This window comes from Coenobita brevimanus, chromosome 100, assembly GCF_032717465.1.
Source record: "Coenobita brevimanus isolate Jiangsu-jjx chromosome 100, ASM3271746v2, whole genome shotgun sequence".
Classification (NCBI taxonomy): domain Eukaryota; kingdom Metazoa; phylum Arthropoda; class Malacostraca; order Decapoda; family Coenobitidae; genus Coenobita; species Coenobita brevimanus.
The window spans coordinates 64292274-64309245 of record NC_137053.1 but is presented as its reverse complement, the minus strand read 5'-3'; the positions used below and the strand labels follow the sequence as shown (position 1 = coordinate 64309245).

Sequence of the window (16972 nt, the reverse complement as noted above, 5' to 3'; positions counted from 1 at the left end):
CACCGGACTGAAGCGGTTAAAAAACAGTTTGAGTCCTGTTTTATGAGTAGCTGGAGTCCGTGGTACAGAGAGAGAAAAAAATCATCTTAAAGTTTGACGAATACATAGCAGAAATGTCGAATCAATTTTGAAAGACGCACTAGCAGAGATAGGTTTCAGTGTATTTCTCCAGTTGCAGTGTTCTTCAGACGGAACTGGGAAGACAGTTGTTACTCTGACTGTACATTAGGTTGCACATCCATCTTGCAACTAGATGAACCCGAGTTCGATTCTGGAATACTGATCGAAGTGGTGTTGGCCAGAATTTGTTTCCCCTGTGTCTCTGTTCACCATGCAGTATAAATGGGGACCTGAAGATAAGTGAGAGTGCTGCATGTCGTACTTTTGGGAAAGATTTGGACTTGGCACAATTGTCTGCCATAATGATAATCTTGCGGTTGATAGGCATTAATCGAAGTATTATTCATCTTTCGTCCAAGTATTATTTATCCTTCATAAAAGTTATTCATCTTTCATCCATGTATTATTCATCCTTTATCCTTGCAGCGTCAGAAACACCCTAAGTTCTCTTGTTTGGAAGGTTCCTTATAGCATGGCAACATAAGGCATGAAAATGTGTATCTAAGTATTGTTCATAATCATCCTTGCAGCATTAGAAACACCTGAAGTTCTTTTGTGTGGAAGGTTCCTTGTAGCATGGCAATATATAGCAGTATACCAAAAAGCAATGTACCTAATATATGTATGTAATTAAGGTTCATATTCCATTGGAGTATTTCCTCCTCTTCCCCTCCGCCGATCGATTTCTCCGCTGATGATGGGTACATTTTATCTGCGCTATCGATGGATCGTTCAACTTTACGACAATTACTGATGACTATTTTTTTTTTTTTAGTAAGATGTCATCACTGAATGATTAATATGCTATTTGTCTTTTCATAGAGATATATATGTTTTTCAATCCATAACTGTCATTGTTATCATATCAGTCATATCAGTAGTATCGTGTCTTCTGGCATGTTATGTTACGTCAGTTAAGTGCTGCTATGCCACTTTACTTTGTGTCAGTGTCATTACCTAATTTTACGCCATGTTGGTGATGTGATGTCATGTTACAACTGTCTTCCTTTGTCTGTATTTCCTAATGCCAATGGCCTCCAGTCTTTTAAACGCAGTGTGTCCTGGCATCACGAAATGAACAGATCTTGATTTTGGCTCACTGTTATCTTGGTTTTGTTTTCTTCTTGGAGGGAACAGTTTTGCGAGTTGCTGGCCTTTGGTTCCTATTTCCTTGAATAAAACAACAAAAGTCACATCAGTAGTCATGTTATGTTGACGTAAAGGGAGCGTCGTTCCCCCACTAATTTCATACAGGAATTACACTTGGTATCATTGTTTTGTCATGTGACAGTGGCCGGCTGTGTGTGTGTGTGTGTGTGTGTGTGTGTGTGTTTGAGAGAGAGAGAGAGAGAGAGAGAGAGAGAGAGAGAGAGAGAGAGAGAGAGGGAGAGAGAGAGCTTTCCCACCATGAAACGGTTATTGGTACCAGTATATCACTCAGGCTCATATGACTAACAGCTGGCAAACTGTATAAAATTGGGTCAGATTTAGGGAGCATGAAAGATTGAATAATAATAATAATAATAATAATAATAATAATAATAATAATAATAATAATACAAGATTATAGAGTTGTCCTGATTATGAAATTCGGTTAAGTTTAAGGAGTATGAAAGGTTAAATAATAAGGCAAAATGATAAAAGCGACTGACAAAAAAAGGAAGTGTGGTGTGTGTGTGTGGAGAACGAGATGGAAAAATAAAACGCAAGGAGAGGGTGGAAAAGGAATTATGACTGCGGCTGTACATGAGGGAAGATTTCTCGGATTGGTAGGAGGGAGTGCAGAGCAATGGCGTTGAAAGGATCAACCCTTCACACCGAGTACGTCTTTAAATTTATTCATACCTTACTGTTTTTACGCTAGCCCGGCCTACAACTTTCCACTCTTTGTGAAATCCGAAGTTGTACCAATAGGGAGGGAGGATTTTAACTGGAGAACTAATCATCAACATGGCCAAGGAATTGGGCCACACGCTCACTCACCACTCATGCCGCCAGAATGCTGGCTTCATCCGTTTGGCACATTTTCCTTTCCACACCTGGCCTCATAATTATCTATCAGAAAGTCAGAGTGACGACTATCGAATTAAAAAGGGGAGGTAAATCTTTGTCATGCACTCATCCGTAGAAAATTGAACCAACCAGTTCGATCCTTTGTCAGTTCTCTAACCTTATCAACCTCATCTCTCATACATTCATTTACTACGCCTCTCCACCTTTTCCTTGGCTTACCACGCACCTCTCGCCTTGAGACTCACAAAGCCTATACCCTTTTCAGCACTCAGTTTATGTCTATTCACTTGATGTAACCACAATATCTGATGTATGATTGAATATAGCAAAAGGAAAATGAGAAGGCCGTAATCGGGTTGCAAAGGCTAAGGCAGTTTTTACTGCGGCCACAAGTTACGAAATTGAGGGTTAGACCTCCGACGATAAACAAAAGACAACATGAGATGCGTGATGGATGTCATTTTTTACCTGCGTCACCCTGGATGAACTCCAGGATTACACACCTGGCATTAGACGGAATGGAATACAGTGCCGGAGCCAGTGAGAATGGACGGGTGGCACTGCGACGCTATCAAACCGCTATCATTGGCGGATCAGCCAACATCAAACTCCGCCCACCGTGATAGCCAGGCGCTCAACCCGTCCGTCCTCCATAGTTGCCAGTTTAGCACTTTTAACAACAGATTTAGAGTTAGTATTAATCTAGCGCTAACAGTTTTGGCGACTTCTATCAATTTGATCAATATTTATGCGATCATCAATAGCTTTTAGCATCAATTACCACGGTTACCAGAGTTTTTTGTAGCAATGGACAGCCTAACGCCTCTTCATCTGGCAGCTGCTTTCGTCCCCTCCCGCGCCCCCGTCAACCATTGGCCGCCATCCCGCCCTCCGTCGCATCGATCTGAACCAACCGCAATGTCGTTATTATTTCTACACTTCTTGCCTCGTGGGACACAACTTCGCTACAAATCATAGTTAATTACCTTCATCAATTATTTAACATTTCATTTGATCCGCTGAAGACAGAGAAACTGGAAAGAAGAGTGTCCGAGTTAGGAGCGATTTTCCTCCCCGAATGTAGTGACTCTTGGCATCCTTCGAGGGAAACACGGGAACTCGACTCTCAAATTCCGCTCAGTTGATTTCGGTGGTTCGTCTTAGGTGGTGTGGGTTTGTTGATGTGGCTGTCGTTGCCCGTCGAGTTGCCACGTCAGAAAAGCTTTGATACACAAAGAGACTAACGTTATAGGTGGTTGTGGTTGTTGCATTTGCGGGATCAGCGAGAAGATAAATCCGGCAAAATTCGCGTGAAGAACCGAGACCCGCTGCCCGTGTATCAGATGGAGCACCAGGAGGAGATGGAAGAGGAGAGTCGCTCGGTGAGTTTTATATGGTGCAGTACCCCTTCCCCTTCACGTCACATCCATACACTGGTACATAGACACATGCATTGATTGGATTCTCTACATCCTTTTTTTTTTTTTTTTTTTTTTTTTCCACCCGACATCCCGACATCTTGATTTCTTTGCCCAGTCCTTCAGTAGAACCGCTTAGTTCAGAACCTATCTTCATCGCGCATCCAGATACATAGATATTTTTTAAAAATCACATTATTCACTTTACCTTGCTTTTTCGACATCTTCATTCAATGCATAGCCTTTTATGGTACTGCGAAAATAATGCATTATAAAGAAGAAATATCTAAATGAGTCAGAATCACTACATGAAAGTGTGACCAAGTAGGGATGATTGGTTTCATTGTTGATTTATGAACTAGTTAATTCCAAAACTGGAAAAATACCATTCCATCAAACCTTTAATGAAAAGTGAACGGTCGGTCACCGTCTTGAGCTAATAATCATTTCGTGTCATCCCCATTAATTTGAATAATCAGGAAAATAAGACATCAGTGCGAATGGTATAGCCTAGCCTGGTTAATATGAAGCTGAGTGTCGAAGTCTTGAAAGAGGGTGAATAATCTGTTCTTGTAACTTGCTACGTTTCCAGTTTTCTATTTGCGAATCCTACTCATCCAGTTGGAAGTGCTAAATTGTGATGAGATAAAGATGGATACGGTTATATTAATCCTGAAGAGTAGTACATTTCCCTTCGATATCAAAGCAATCGGTCCTCTGCCTCAGTTTGATTACCGTAGTTGATTAACTGTGGTGTTCATAGCAAGTAAACCGACTCATATCCCACTTCGGAAGATAATGCTAATGCAGCGATTGGGGTAACGATAATACTCAATGATGTACGGTGGTACGGTAATGATAATGATACGAAGTAATAGGGGGCGTGGATATAGAAAAGCGCTTTATTGATGTGACGATTACAACTACTACTATAATTACTGCTGCTACTACTACTACTATAACTACTACGTTTTACCAGAACTGCGCAGTGAAATATTTTGAACTTAAATAGAATTACTGGCACTTAGCGGCAGACACATGCACTCCGCATTAACCGTTTCGGTACGATGAGTGTTAAAGAATACAGTACCAGGTAGTATTTCCAAAAGATTTTTGCCTGCTTAGGCTGCAGGAGTTAGATTTAACTTTTATTATTTAATTTATTTCCATGCTATTTGAGCTTAAACCAAGGCAGAATGAAGTCATTTGGAGATACAAATCATAAATGATAAAATTGGCGTGAATTAAGATTCCCCTCCTTTGTAAACATATTCCTCACAAGTTAGATTCGTTTACCTTAACTTAGCGAAGATTCTCGTCCTTTTGCAGCCTATCCCCTGTTGCCCCCCCCCAAAAAAAAAGCCTATTATGAATACAGTAGGCCTATATCCTTTCTAAAACAGTTTTTCCTGATTAACATCACACAGAAGTGTTATTCTCTTGTTATAACTCGGCAGTCAAGATGGTATGATGGTAATTTTAGGCCAAGTTAAAATGAAGAGAGTATAATACCGTATTTTGGTACGATGGAGAAAGAGCAATTTTAAGCCAGGTTAAGGTGAACGGAGCATAGTTCCCATCCTCATCACGCCGCATTTCCCTCTTCACCCTTCAGTCACCACATCCTGCCACCACCATCTCTCTCTCTCTCTCTCTCTCTCTCTCTCTCTCACACACACACACACACACACACACACACACACACACACACACACTCAATCTTCCTTCACCATTATCACTATACACCCCATATCAATCCCTCCTCACACATCATATCTCCCCTCACTACCCTCATCATCACCACTAAACACACACCTCATATCTCCCACATCCCCCCTCCTCACCATCCCCAACACACTTTACGTCACCATACCCATCCATCACCAACCTCATCACACTCTCCGTCACCATCCTTATTTTACACCCCATTACCACCATCTTCACGTAGCATCCTTGGCCGTATCAGTCATCATCATCTCGTCATCATCATCCAGCCACCACACCTCTTCCTTACTATCAACACACTCCATCACCATCCCTTTCATCATTAACGTCCTTCGCCGTCCTTGTTGCCTCCTCCCCTCACTATCCGCTCACCACACCACTTCACACCGTCCTAACCACATCTCTCCTAACCAAGCCTCTCACCATCCCTGCCATTAGGCTGCATCTCTTCACTATCCCTTCACCTTACTTTCCCTCACCATCCTAATCACATTTCTCCTCACCTCACCTTTCACCATCCCTGTCACCACAGCACATCACCATTCAACACTGTACTCATCGTCATCCCACCGTCCCTCACCATCCCGTCACCATATCACCCCTCACCATTCCCTCACCACACCTTCCATCATCCAGTCATGACATCACTTTTCAGCACTTCAACAGTCCATCACCACATCCTCCATCACCATCCTGTCACCACATCTCTCCATTGCCACCACACCATCCATCACCATCCTGTTAGCACACCTCTCATCACCATCCTGTCACGACATCACCCCTCAACATTTCATCACCACACCTTCCATTACCATCCTGTCCCACACTCCATCACCCATCACCAAACCTCTTCATTGTAACCACACCATCCATCACCATCCCGTCACTACAGTACATCCTTCCTAACCACACCTCTCACCATCCGACCGCCTTGCCCTAATCAACACGCACCAGGCCTTTCATCACCACTCCCGTTGATATCTCGTGATCTGAGGCATTTTAACCTCACCTAAATTTCTTACGTACAGCCGTGCGCAAAAGTTCTCGGACACTTCTTTTGACAGCTAAAGACAAGGAAGTTTTACGTGGTCTGTTTTCATGTGATAGCAATATGAAACGAACAACAGAGGAGTATAAGGAAGGGTACTCTGTTGTTTAGGGAGGAATGAGAAATCGGGAAGGCAGGACACAATGTTGTCAGAGAATAGGTAGGCAGGACAGTGTTGGCAGATGTTACCGGTATGTCAGCAAATTTTCCTCTTGGCTGTACATTTATTATTACCGGCATTATGATTCTGTTGCCGGTAAGCCGATGTGAGTGGCTTCCCTCATTAACCCTCTCACTCCGATACACAAGGTGGTCCGTATTGTAACGCTCCATATCCGCTCCGGCGGGTCGTATCTCGTGTGTTGTGGGGACGGCTCAGCCATTCTTATCAGTATCTACCCTTCATCATAACTCATTTCCTACTCGCTGCCACAGCCACGCCCACTGAGCCATCCCCGCTACGCGTTTTTCGTGAAGCTTTGTTACGGGTCGCCCTGTACGGTATTTCATTTTATTCTGCGTTCATACCATTTTATTCAGCTCAATGAGTGATATAAGGCTTTGAAGGGGTGGGCGTATTATTGTTTATATTCTTGCTGCTGGTATCTCCAGGCATTTTATTCAGTTTTAGGCAGACTTTTAGCATAGTGCAGGAGGAAACAAGGCTTTGTTTATCCTCTTCATTTCAAGTCCCTTCTCACTTCAATAAAATGGCCTGGAGATGGCAAGAATTCATTAAAAATGCATCATCTCATTGAAAGGGTTAATAGCGACTGGTTTCCGTCGCTACAAATGCTCTTTCTTTAACAAATACCTCTGGAGGCAGCAAGAATAAAAACCCGAAAACAGGTCGTTAGATTGAAGTGCTTAAAATCCTTCCTCATACTTCAAGTATAGGTTTCACTCTCTCTCTCTCTCTCTCTCTCTCTCTCGTCTTTTCGAACGTGAGGGGTTAAATACAGCCTCATTCAACCCCTTCGTTACGAGGGGCTTTTGTTGAGTAAAACCATCAAGTAACAACAAGAATTAACTGGAGAAAATGTCATCTGGATTCATAGGGGTTAACGTAGAAGACTTACGTTCGTATGCTCGTCGGGTAAGGATGCTCCCTAACACATCTTCCTCATCGACTTAATTGCCTACACCAGCGAAGTTGAAGGAGGCTATGTATTTATCTGTGTGTCTGTCTGTTTGTCCAGACGATATCTCCAAAAGTTCTCTATGAATTTCAATGTAATTTTCTGGAAGGGTGTCTCATGGACCAAGGAAGATATGATTAAATTTGAGGGTGGATCAGGATCAGGGTCCGGAGTATCCCGCACAATATCTCCAGAAGTTCTCAGTGAATTTCAATAACATTTTGTGGAGGGGTGGGCCATAGAATTGATAAAATTTGGGGGCGGATCCGGATCCTATCTCAATGGATCCGGATCCGGAGTATCTCGCACAATATCCAAAAGTTCTCAATGAATTTCAGTTGAATTTTGTGGAAGGGTGGGCCATGGGCCAAGAAAGAATTGATTAAATTTTGGGGCGGACTCCACGGATCCGGACCCAGATCCTTTTTAATGGCATTGGCAGAGGTATGCGCTCTCTGAGTGCTCTCTAGTTTAGGTTTATATTTTTGTCGGATAAGGAAGCCCTCTAGTACCTTTTCCTTAGCGATTTTCCTGTCATCATGTAGTTTCCAGTAATAACATACAAGAAGAGAAGTAATGAGTGGAATAAGTCGGTAAGGTAGAGGTGTTGCGAAATTTCAAGTACCACATAAATACGATTTTTGCCTTCATGAACCCTTTCAGTACGAGGGAGGGCTGAAAGAAACAGTCTGATATTAGCTAGAACAGGAAAAAGACGTCCTGGGGATGAAGGGGTTAATAATAATAATAATAATAATAATATAATAATAATAATAATGCGATAATAATAATAATAATAATAATAATAATAAAAATGATAATAATGGTGATGATGATGATGGTGGTGGTGGTAGTGATAATGATGGTGTTGATGACGATAATAATAATAATAATAAAAATGATAATAATAATAATAATAATAATAATAATAATAATAATAAAAATGATAATAATAATAATAATAATAATAATTATTATAATCATAATCATGATCATAATAATAATAATAATATATAACTGTTTATTCCTTCCGGTAATCGATTTTCATTCTGTATATTGTAACTACCATTCTTGCAATTTTTTTTAGGCCAGGAAAATCGACATAGGTTAGGTTTGTTTTGTTAGCATCAGGTTAGGTTAATTTGTTGGTCAGTTAATTTGTTTAAGTTAGGATTGGGTAGGCAAAGTCAGGGGGGAGAGAGAGAGAGAGAATCATCGCAGCGAAATTAAACTTAGCAAAACTGCAAAAATGGTACGGTATACAAAATGAAAATAAGCACCTTGGTACCCTATTTTTCATTCTATCCATGCTGTTACTTGAAGACTTTATTCAGCGTAGGATAGATTAATTGAACTGCATTATTATATATAGCCTTGATAACTCCCTTCAGTACTGTCGTATACTTTTTCAAATCTCTGACTTGGCCCAGATTTTTCATCCTGTAGCAGTCTGTTTTCTGTAGCTCAGTGGCACAAATAGATATTACTGCGGCTCTGCATCCTTTCCACAGCATTTCGTGTCGAGGACCAAATTTTACTTTTAGTCTCTTACTACAGTTCAGAACTCAAGATGGAGGGGTGGCAATTTTAGATCAAGTCAGAGTTAAAACAGTATTGAGTCCTTTTGTAAGATGAATAAAATCATCAGGTACCATCAAGAATAAACCAACACGGACCTTACTCCACCTTCATTGTGTTAATGCTTGTAGTAAAAGGCGGAAAGGTGAATTCAGCAAAGCTCACAAAGTTTCATAATTCCAGAGGTCGTTAGGGTGAAATATTGGGGTTGAGTGACGGTACATTTCTGTTCCCGTCTCGAAGTATATTCTGGTTACTGAGCAGTAAAAATGCTGCAGAGATTTCAGGGCAGAGATACCCCGGGGTAATTGTATTTTTAGTCTGTAGTTTTCATCCTTTTATGAGGCCAACTGTTTCTGTTTTTCGTGTCAATTTTATAATCCTTTAGTGACAATTTAGTCGACTTGAGGACATTCGTAAGTGTATTATTATTATTATTATTATTATTATTATTATTATTAGTAGTAGTAGTAGGAGGAGGAGTAATAGAAGTAGAAGAAGAAGAAGTAGTAGTAGTAGTAGTAGTAGTAGTAGTAGTAGTAGTAGTAGTAGCCTCAGGTTCATCTTAAACGTGATTCCAGTGGACTGCAGAGTAAACTTGTCTTTCTGAAGTCCATCATCATCTTCCTGGGGGATAGGGAGGGGATCAAGAGACGTTCGTATAATCGGGCAGCTCCACCGTCCAGTCATATCGGTGCCACCACATGAAGGCGTCCGTCGTCAGCACCGTGGTAACAAAAATAAATTGGTTAACATTTCAGTCAGCGGAGGGTTAAGTAGTGTGGTATTTCAATAACCAGCCAACGCGTTTGAATTTAGCTAGGTATGTGTTATTATGATAACCACCTAACTCGTTTGTATTTGGCTAAGTAAAGTTCACGGTACATAACTTACTTTCCCAGTCTGAGTTAACCCCTTCCACCGGGTGAATTCTTGTACTGATTTATTATCCAGACGATTTTGTTCAACATAAAAGATGATTTTCGAGCTGGAACGGGTAGGTGTCTCCCTCATTAGCTTTTTCACCATTAAAAGCCCTCTATAAATTGAATAAGAATATGGTAGAGTAACAGCCCGATAGAAAAAAAAAAAATAAAGGAAAAGAAAAACGTCATAGGAGTTAAGGGGTTAACTTGAATTTCTAATCCCATGACATATTTTAATTTTACTTCTCTCTCCAAGGGATTTGATTTAATTTAAGAAAAACATTTTGTCGTGAACGGGGTTAATGGAGGCTGTATCTGGCCCCTTGAAAGTGTGTTCTAAGCTGAATAAAAGCCTTTGGAGGTAGCGAGAATCCAGTGAAGAGTACGTCACGGGACTGAAGGGATCAGAGGTCAACGCCCTCAATCCGAAGACCTATGAAGATGCCACCAAGCAAGGACCTCTGGTAGCGATGAGGTTACTGGAGACTATATCTTACCCATCCATAATGAAAATTCTTCCCGTAGCTGAAAAAAATCGTCCGGAAATAGTGAGAATAAAATAGTAGTAGTAGTAGTAGTAGTAAAAGTAGCTGTTGTTGTTGTTGTTGTTGTTGTCGATGGTGTTGTTGTAACCCCAGGCTCATTCGAAACGTGAACCTGGTAGGCTTCATGCTGAAGTTGCCCGCCACCAGCGGCCAGCCATCTGTCAATCCATGGCACATGACATGAATTTGTGTGTGTGTGAGTGTATTTTCACGGTGAAGATGTACAGTATCCTGTAGAAAACATTTCCTTTCGACGAAATTATCTTTACCCTGTAGTGATTAGCGTTAGCTACGTCATTGTTTTTTGCGACGCCTCTAATTTTGGTGATGTAATATTACTTGGCTCATCTTGACGGTCTCTTATGTTACCACGTTACTATTAACGCCTATGTGTGATTAGCTCTTCGAAGGTAAATTCCACCAAAATAGAAAGTACATAGGTGTTAGCAGTGATTTATGCGTTCATAATAGACCAGTCACTGTAAATATTTTGTTTTTGCAGCATGTACACTTGCACAGGTCATGCGAACAAGCCATTCCGCTTCTGGCAACTCGCATCGTAAAGCTTATCAGTGTGACATCATAATATTACTTAAGGATGATCGTAATTGATGAGGAGAAAATGGAGGTATTTTCTTGGTAGAAACTCACCAATAATCCAGGCTCGATAATTAAGCTTACTTTGCCTGACCCATTACCCAAACAAAGCGCGCCGCCCCGTGTAGCCGTATCTGACAGGTAGTGACCGTTCCCAGCAAGGTTCCCAGATGTAAACAGACCCACGTGCACTTTCGTTGTGCCTGCCTTAAAGGTGTCCGACTCCCTCAGAAACCTGTATAGCCCGTAGTAAAATTCTGGCACAGAATTTATCGAGTAGCCATGTATCGAACTGATGACAGACACCACATCACTCTCTAAGTTTTACAAACAGAGCGCGACAAAGACGTACGCTTTTTCCCCGTACATAACTTTTATATAAGTTATCTTTCAGAGAACTGTAGACTGGGCCGATTACCACGAAACGGTTCGAAATTGTAGTCTACTAGAAACTCACTATAGTTAGATCCAGTTTCCAAGAGTCAGCTGTCAACCAGTACGGTTCCGTACAATAGGTCAGCTCTGGAACTGTCTACCTCTGTTTGTATTTCCTACTGCCTACTCCAGTCTTTTAAACGCAGTGTGTTCAGGCATCTCGAAATGAAAGGATCTTGAATTTGTCTCTGTGTTATTTTGTTTTTATTTTTTCTTGGAGGAAACAATCTTGCGGGCTTCTGGCCTTTGGTTCCTTCTCCCTTGCATAAAAAAAAAAAAAATCCTGGCTCGACTTTACTCTTTCAAGAATGGTAAATAGGACTGCACTAAAGTTTTCTTCCACAGTTGCCTTAAACACCTGCAGTGCGATGACGTCTTTTTTCTTATTATTCTTGCTATTTCCAGATGATTTTCTTTAGCCTATAGGTGATTTTTACAGCATCAGGGCTTGGATATAACCTCCAGTAATTCCTTCACCGTGAAGGATCCTGCCAACGGTGAATGAAATCGCCTGGTGGTAGCAAGAATAAAATACGTAGTGATCGTGCTCAAGAGGTTGACACTTAACTAGAACGGGCGAAATATAGGATAACATACTATATGCAACGAACTTCTGCCCTGTGGTGCCGAATGCCGATAAATGTGCTAACAAAATCAGTGAATAAAAAATGCCAATTCTTAGATGATGATCTAGATCAAAACTAAGTCGAATGAAATAATCTGGCGGTGGCAAGAATAAAATGGGTACTCGGTAAGATTTCTTACGTGAAAGGGCTATAGTGGAGATTGATTTTTTGTCATGAACGACAGGAGGCCACGCATAAACTGTATAAATTTGTCAAGAAAAAGTAGTTTCGATTTATGAAGACCTAAATGGCTTCAGGGTTTTATTATCTTATTTTTTACAGTGAAATATGCAGAAGGGTCTTGCCGCACGTCGGTAGCCTTGCGTTCCTTATTTGGTGTGACGTGGATTAAATGTTGCTTTTCTTCTGTGTTATTCTTCATGTTTCTTGTGTATGTATTCAGCAGGACAACAGGGGCCGTGTTAATAAACTCGCCTAAACTTAAGCTGTGTGTAAAATTACTTGTATGTAGGATTGCCTTTTGTGATACAGCTACTGAAGACTTAACTATCATATCTGAAAGACTATAAAAATTGAAAATGATACGAAAACGAAATGATTTATAGCAGTAATGAACCGTTGTGGAGATTTTGTTTAGCTCAAAAATGAGTTAAGGAGCCTTTGAAGATACAGGTCCAGGAGTTATGTTGACTTCCGTATCCATTGGACCCCACTCTAAAGATTGGTACAAATTTAATGGAGTTACCAAAAAAAGTTAGATGCTTCGGCTGTCTTATCCATCATGAATTACGAGAACTTTGAATTCCTGTAGCAATTGCCTGTATTCGCCAGTAGCCGTATGATCACAGGACGAAGAACTTTGAAATATCTGCTGCATTTTCTTTACCAGTAATCATTTCATTTGTCATCGCTCTCATTAAAGTGTTATATTTTGGCATCACCGTGAATTTTCTACTGAAACTTATCAAACACATAAAAGCATATGGCAAAATGTCGAATGTACGAACGAGTCCCCATACTTCTTTACATCGTACTTCTTCCGTTGATTTTCTGTATTGTACTTTCGTTGGTTCCCTTTATCGTACTTCTTTCGTTGATTCTCGACATCATACTTCTTTCGTTGATTCCCCATATCGTACTTCTTTCGTTGATTCTCAACATCATACTTCTTTCGTTGATTCCCCATATCGTACTTCTTTCGTTGATTCCCCACATCGTACTTCTTTCGTTGATTCCCCATATCGTACTTCTTTCGTTGATTCCTCCTATCGTACTTCTTTCGTTGATTCCCCATATCGTACTTCTTTCGTTGATTCCCCATATCGTACTTCTTTCGTTGTTTCTTTATATCGCGCTTCTTTCATTGAGTCTACAGATAACGGGGGTGATAATATGTGGCAGTTGCCGTCTATTCTTCCTCCTAACTACTACTTCAGTTCATCCGTTCATCTGTATATTCCACTTGCCATGCGGTTCTCACTTGTTTAGTTTAGTTTGGGCCATAAGAAAGTAACATTTATCAGGGTGAGGGAAAGGGGGGTTTGGAAGATGATGAAGAGAAGGGGAAAGAAGCTGTAGGAATGGATGATTAGGATGAGTCGTGGAGAGAGATGAGTGAGGGAAGAGAAAGAAAGCACTGGATAAATAGTTATTGGATTACACGATTGTCATAAGGCAGATAGCTTTTTTGAGTCCTATATTTCCCCTTGAATACGACCCACAGTAGTCACTGTTTTACCCACGAAGTGTATTAGAATATCCAGGAAAATTCGAACGGTGAGGGGAGTGATGAGAGTGAGGGAGATAAGGAATAGGGATGGGGAGGGATCCGGGGCGGAGCGCCGTGGTAGAATAGATGATGTGGATGAGTGAAAGATAGAGATGAATGAGCGAGGTGAAGGGAGCTAGGTGAATAAGAAACAGTGGTCAAGAGGAGAGTGAAAGTGAGGGGAGCTGTAGTAGAATGAACGATAAGTCAAGGAGAGACAGGAGTGAGGGAAGAAAAAGAGAAAGGGTATATATAGGAAGGTGAGGAGAGGGAAAGGGTAAGGAAGGGAAGAGCGGAGGAGGGAGGAAGAGAAATGAAAGTGAGGGAGGGGAGGAGCGGAGGAGGGAGGAAAAGAAATGAAAGTGAGGGAGGGTATGACTGGAGGAGGGAGGAAGAGAAATGAGGGTGAGGGAGGTGAGGAGCGCAAGAGGGAGGAAGAGAAATGAAAATGAGGGAGAGTAGGAGGGAAGAAGAGAAATGATAGTGAGGGAGGGTAGGAGTTCAAGAAGGAAAAAGAGAAACAGAAGTGAGGGAGGGTAGGAGCGCAAGAAGGAAGAAGAGTAATGAAAGTGAGGGAGGGGAGAAACAGAGGAGGCGGGAAGAGAAATGAGAGTGAGGGTGAATGGTGTCTGAATGGATGGCTGCTGAATGGTAATGTTTTAATGCTAGCACATAACATTGTAATCTCGACCATTATCATCGGACTCAGAGCAAGTTTCGGTTCTTCATATCACCCCTCCTTCAGGTAATATATTAGTGATCTAGTTTATATTTTCTTCAGTCTACTCCCAGCCTATTTTACCTAACTTGGAGAGAAGCTGTAGTAGTGAAGGAGTTGGTGAAGGCTATATCTAACCCTTTTGGTTAAAAAAGTCTCCGTAGTTTAATAAAACTATCTGGAGACAGCAAGAATAAAAGAAGAAGTGAAGTCCTTGGGCAGAAACGGTTAATAATCCCTGTAAAATCAGATGTGTTCTGCATTGCTAATCCCTGCAACAAGGTGACATCATTTTTATTTATTTCATGTATTAGCTGCACACTGTTTTACTCAACATATGAGGGACCTCATGTAGTTGAACAGTTTGTTTCGTTAATATTCATAATAATATATCGGTAAATGTCGAGAAATATGAAGCCGATGATGATATGATGCCAGGTAGTAAGTGTTCGGAGGCAGGATATATAATGATGATGGTGATGATGATAATGATGATGACTGTCTTTTTTCCCCCCAGCAGTGCGTGAAGAGCGAGGGCGTGGTCAGCATGGAGGAGGACGTGGGTGGAGGTGGTGGGGGTCGAGACAGCCCCATCAAGCCAGACATGAGCATGGTGGAGGGTGAAGACATCCTGGCCAAGCTGAGGGAACAGGTATATACCGTATTTACTAACTTTATGGAAGTTTCCGTCTGAGGGGTGGTTGAGGTTTATTACTCAATGCCGCTCAGGGTCGAGAGAGGCTGGTCACCCTTGTCTTAAGCGTCGGGACTGATTAGCCCGGCCCCAGCCCTCTACGCTCCTGATGGAGGCAGAAAGGAGTGGATGATGAATTGTTGGATACGACTGATTGGTTTCACTTAGGCTATCGTAGCTGAGCTTTAGTTGCGAGTAAGAGTGATTATAATAATATTTTGATTTTCGCTTATAACTACATAACACATCAAATCCAAACCTGCTTGAGTTTCAGATGTGTATAAGATTGTTCGTTTAATGATCTAATTCACTGACGCATCGAATTGAAGGGCTTTTAAAAATCCATTATGACCGCATTTTCAGGTCTCGTCGGCCACTACCAACCTTCTCCCCCCGACGGGCCTCCCTCTTCCTCCCCCGTCCTCTCTCTCTCCCGGCAACAACCATCACAACAACATCAACAACAACAACAACAACAACAACCACGTGCATAGTCTCTACGATCGCCTTCACACCCTCCTCCAGGCCAAGAAGAAAACGGAGGTGAGTTCTTTAAGGCTTTTTTGAGTTCTGTAAGCCTTTTCATAGTTCTTGAAGCCTTTGTTTGGGTCTATAAGTCTTTTTTGTAGCTATTTAAGACTTTTTGAGCTCATTAAACCTTTCTTGAGTTCTTTAGCTCATTTTTGAATTTGTAAGCCTTTTTTGAGAGTTTTAAGCCTTTTTTGAATTCTGTAAACCTTTTTTGAGTTCTCGGAGTCTTTTTTTTTTAGTTCTTTAACTCTCTTTTTAATTTCTTTAAGCCCTTTTTGAGTTTTTGAAGCCTCTTTTGATTTTTTTTTTCTTAGTTAACCTTTCTTTAGTTGTTGTGTTTTAATGATTTTTTTTTATTATTATTATTCCGTCAAGTCTTGTTTGAGGTATGTAAAAGCAAGCCTTTTTGCTTGTAAAAGGTACAGTTTGTTATTGTATGTAGGCCAGTCCCGTGCGCTTACGAATGAGGGAACCCTACCATGTTAAAGCCAGTGTGTATTGAAATGGTGACAAGTTAAGGTATGTAGTACGTATAGGAGGACTGCAGGACCTCAGGGAACGGATTATCAGTCATAAAACTGGAGCTGGACGGGCAAAAAAAAAAAAAGTGGGTGGCGTAATGAAGGCCATGATACAAAATAAATAATTGAGTATGAAGGTTGCAAGAAGACTGCAAGGTGTTTAGAGGGCACTTTAACATGAGTGTTGGACTTGTATGAAATGAATGTGAACAGCGAGTTACCTGAGAGAGCAGAGAAAATGTGACTGTTAGGGAAATGTGCGTGAGATGCGTAAAATCGTCAGGCTAAGAAACATATAAGAGATAGGTAAAAGATGTGGAGTAAAGAAGGCTAGATTAAAAGCATAGCAGAGTGTCTTTAGGTAGTATGATAATTTTGAGAAAATAGGTGAGGTGGTGCATGTGCTGTATTTTTTGAGTGGGAGGATGCGTGTTAGGCTAAGAAGATTGTAGCTGCTAGCTGGAAATGGTAAAGGAATGTGTGAGAAAGTGTTATGTGGTAGTTGAGGAAGCCAAGGAAATGACAAATGATCGAAGATTCTTGATGAATTAGGTCTGTGTAAGGAAAATGAGGTGAAGTGACTTGGCATCCCTTTCTGTGATGCAATAA

General features: G+C 41.1%; 1 protein-coding gene across 1 annotated transcript in view; it reads left to right on the top strand.

Moving 5' to 3' along the window:
- The first annotated feature begins 3486 nt into the window (after positions 1-3486).
- The window catches only part of LOC145414581 (uncharacterized), a 151149-nt gene continuing 137663 nt past the window's right edge, over positions 3487-16972 (top strand). Inside the window, exons 1-3 of the mRNA XM_080284099.1 lie at positions 3487-3515; positions 15135-15269; positions 15675-15854. Coding sequence (XP_080140225.1) covers positions 3495-3515; positions 15135-15269; positions 15675-15854 — 336 coding nt within the window. The 5' untranslated portion in view covers positions 3487-3494. The remainder of the gene's footprint in view (positions 3516-15134; positions 15270-15674; positions 15855-16972) is intronic.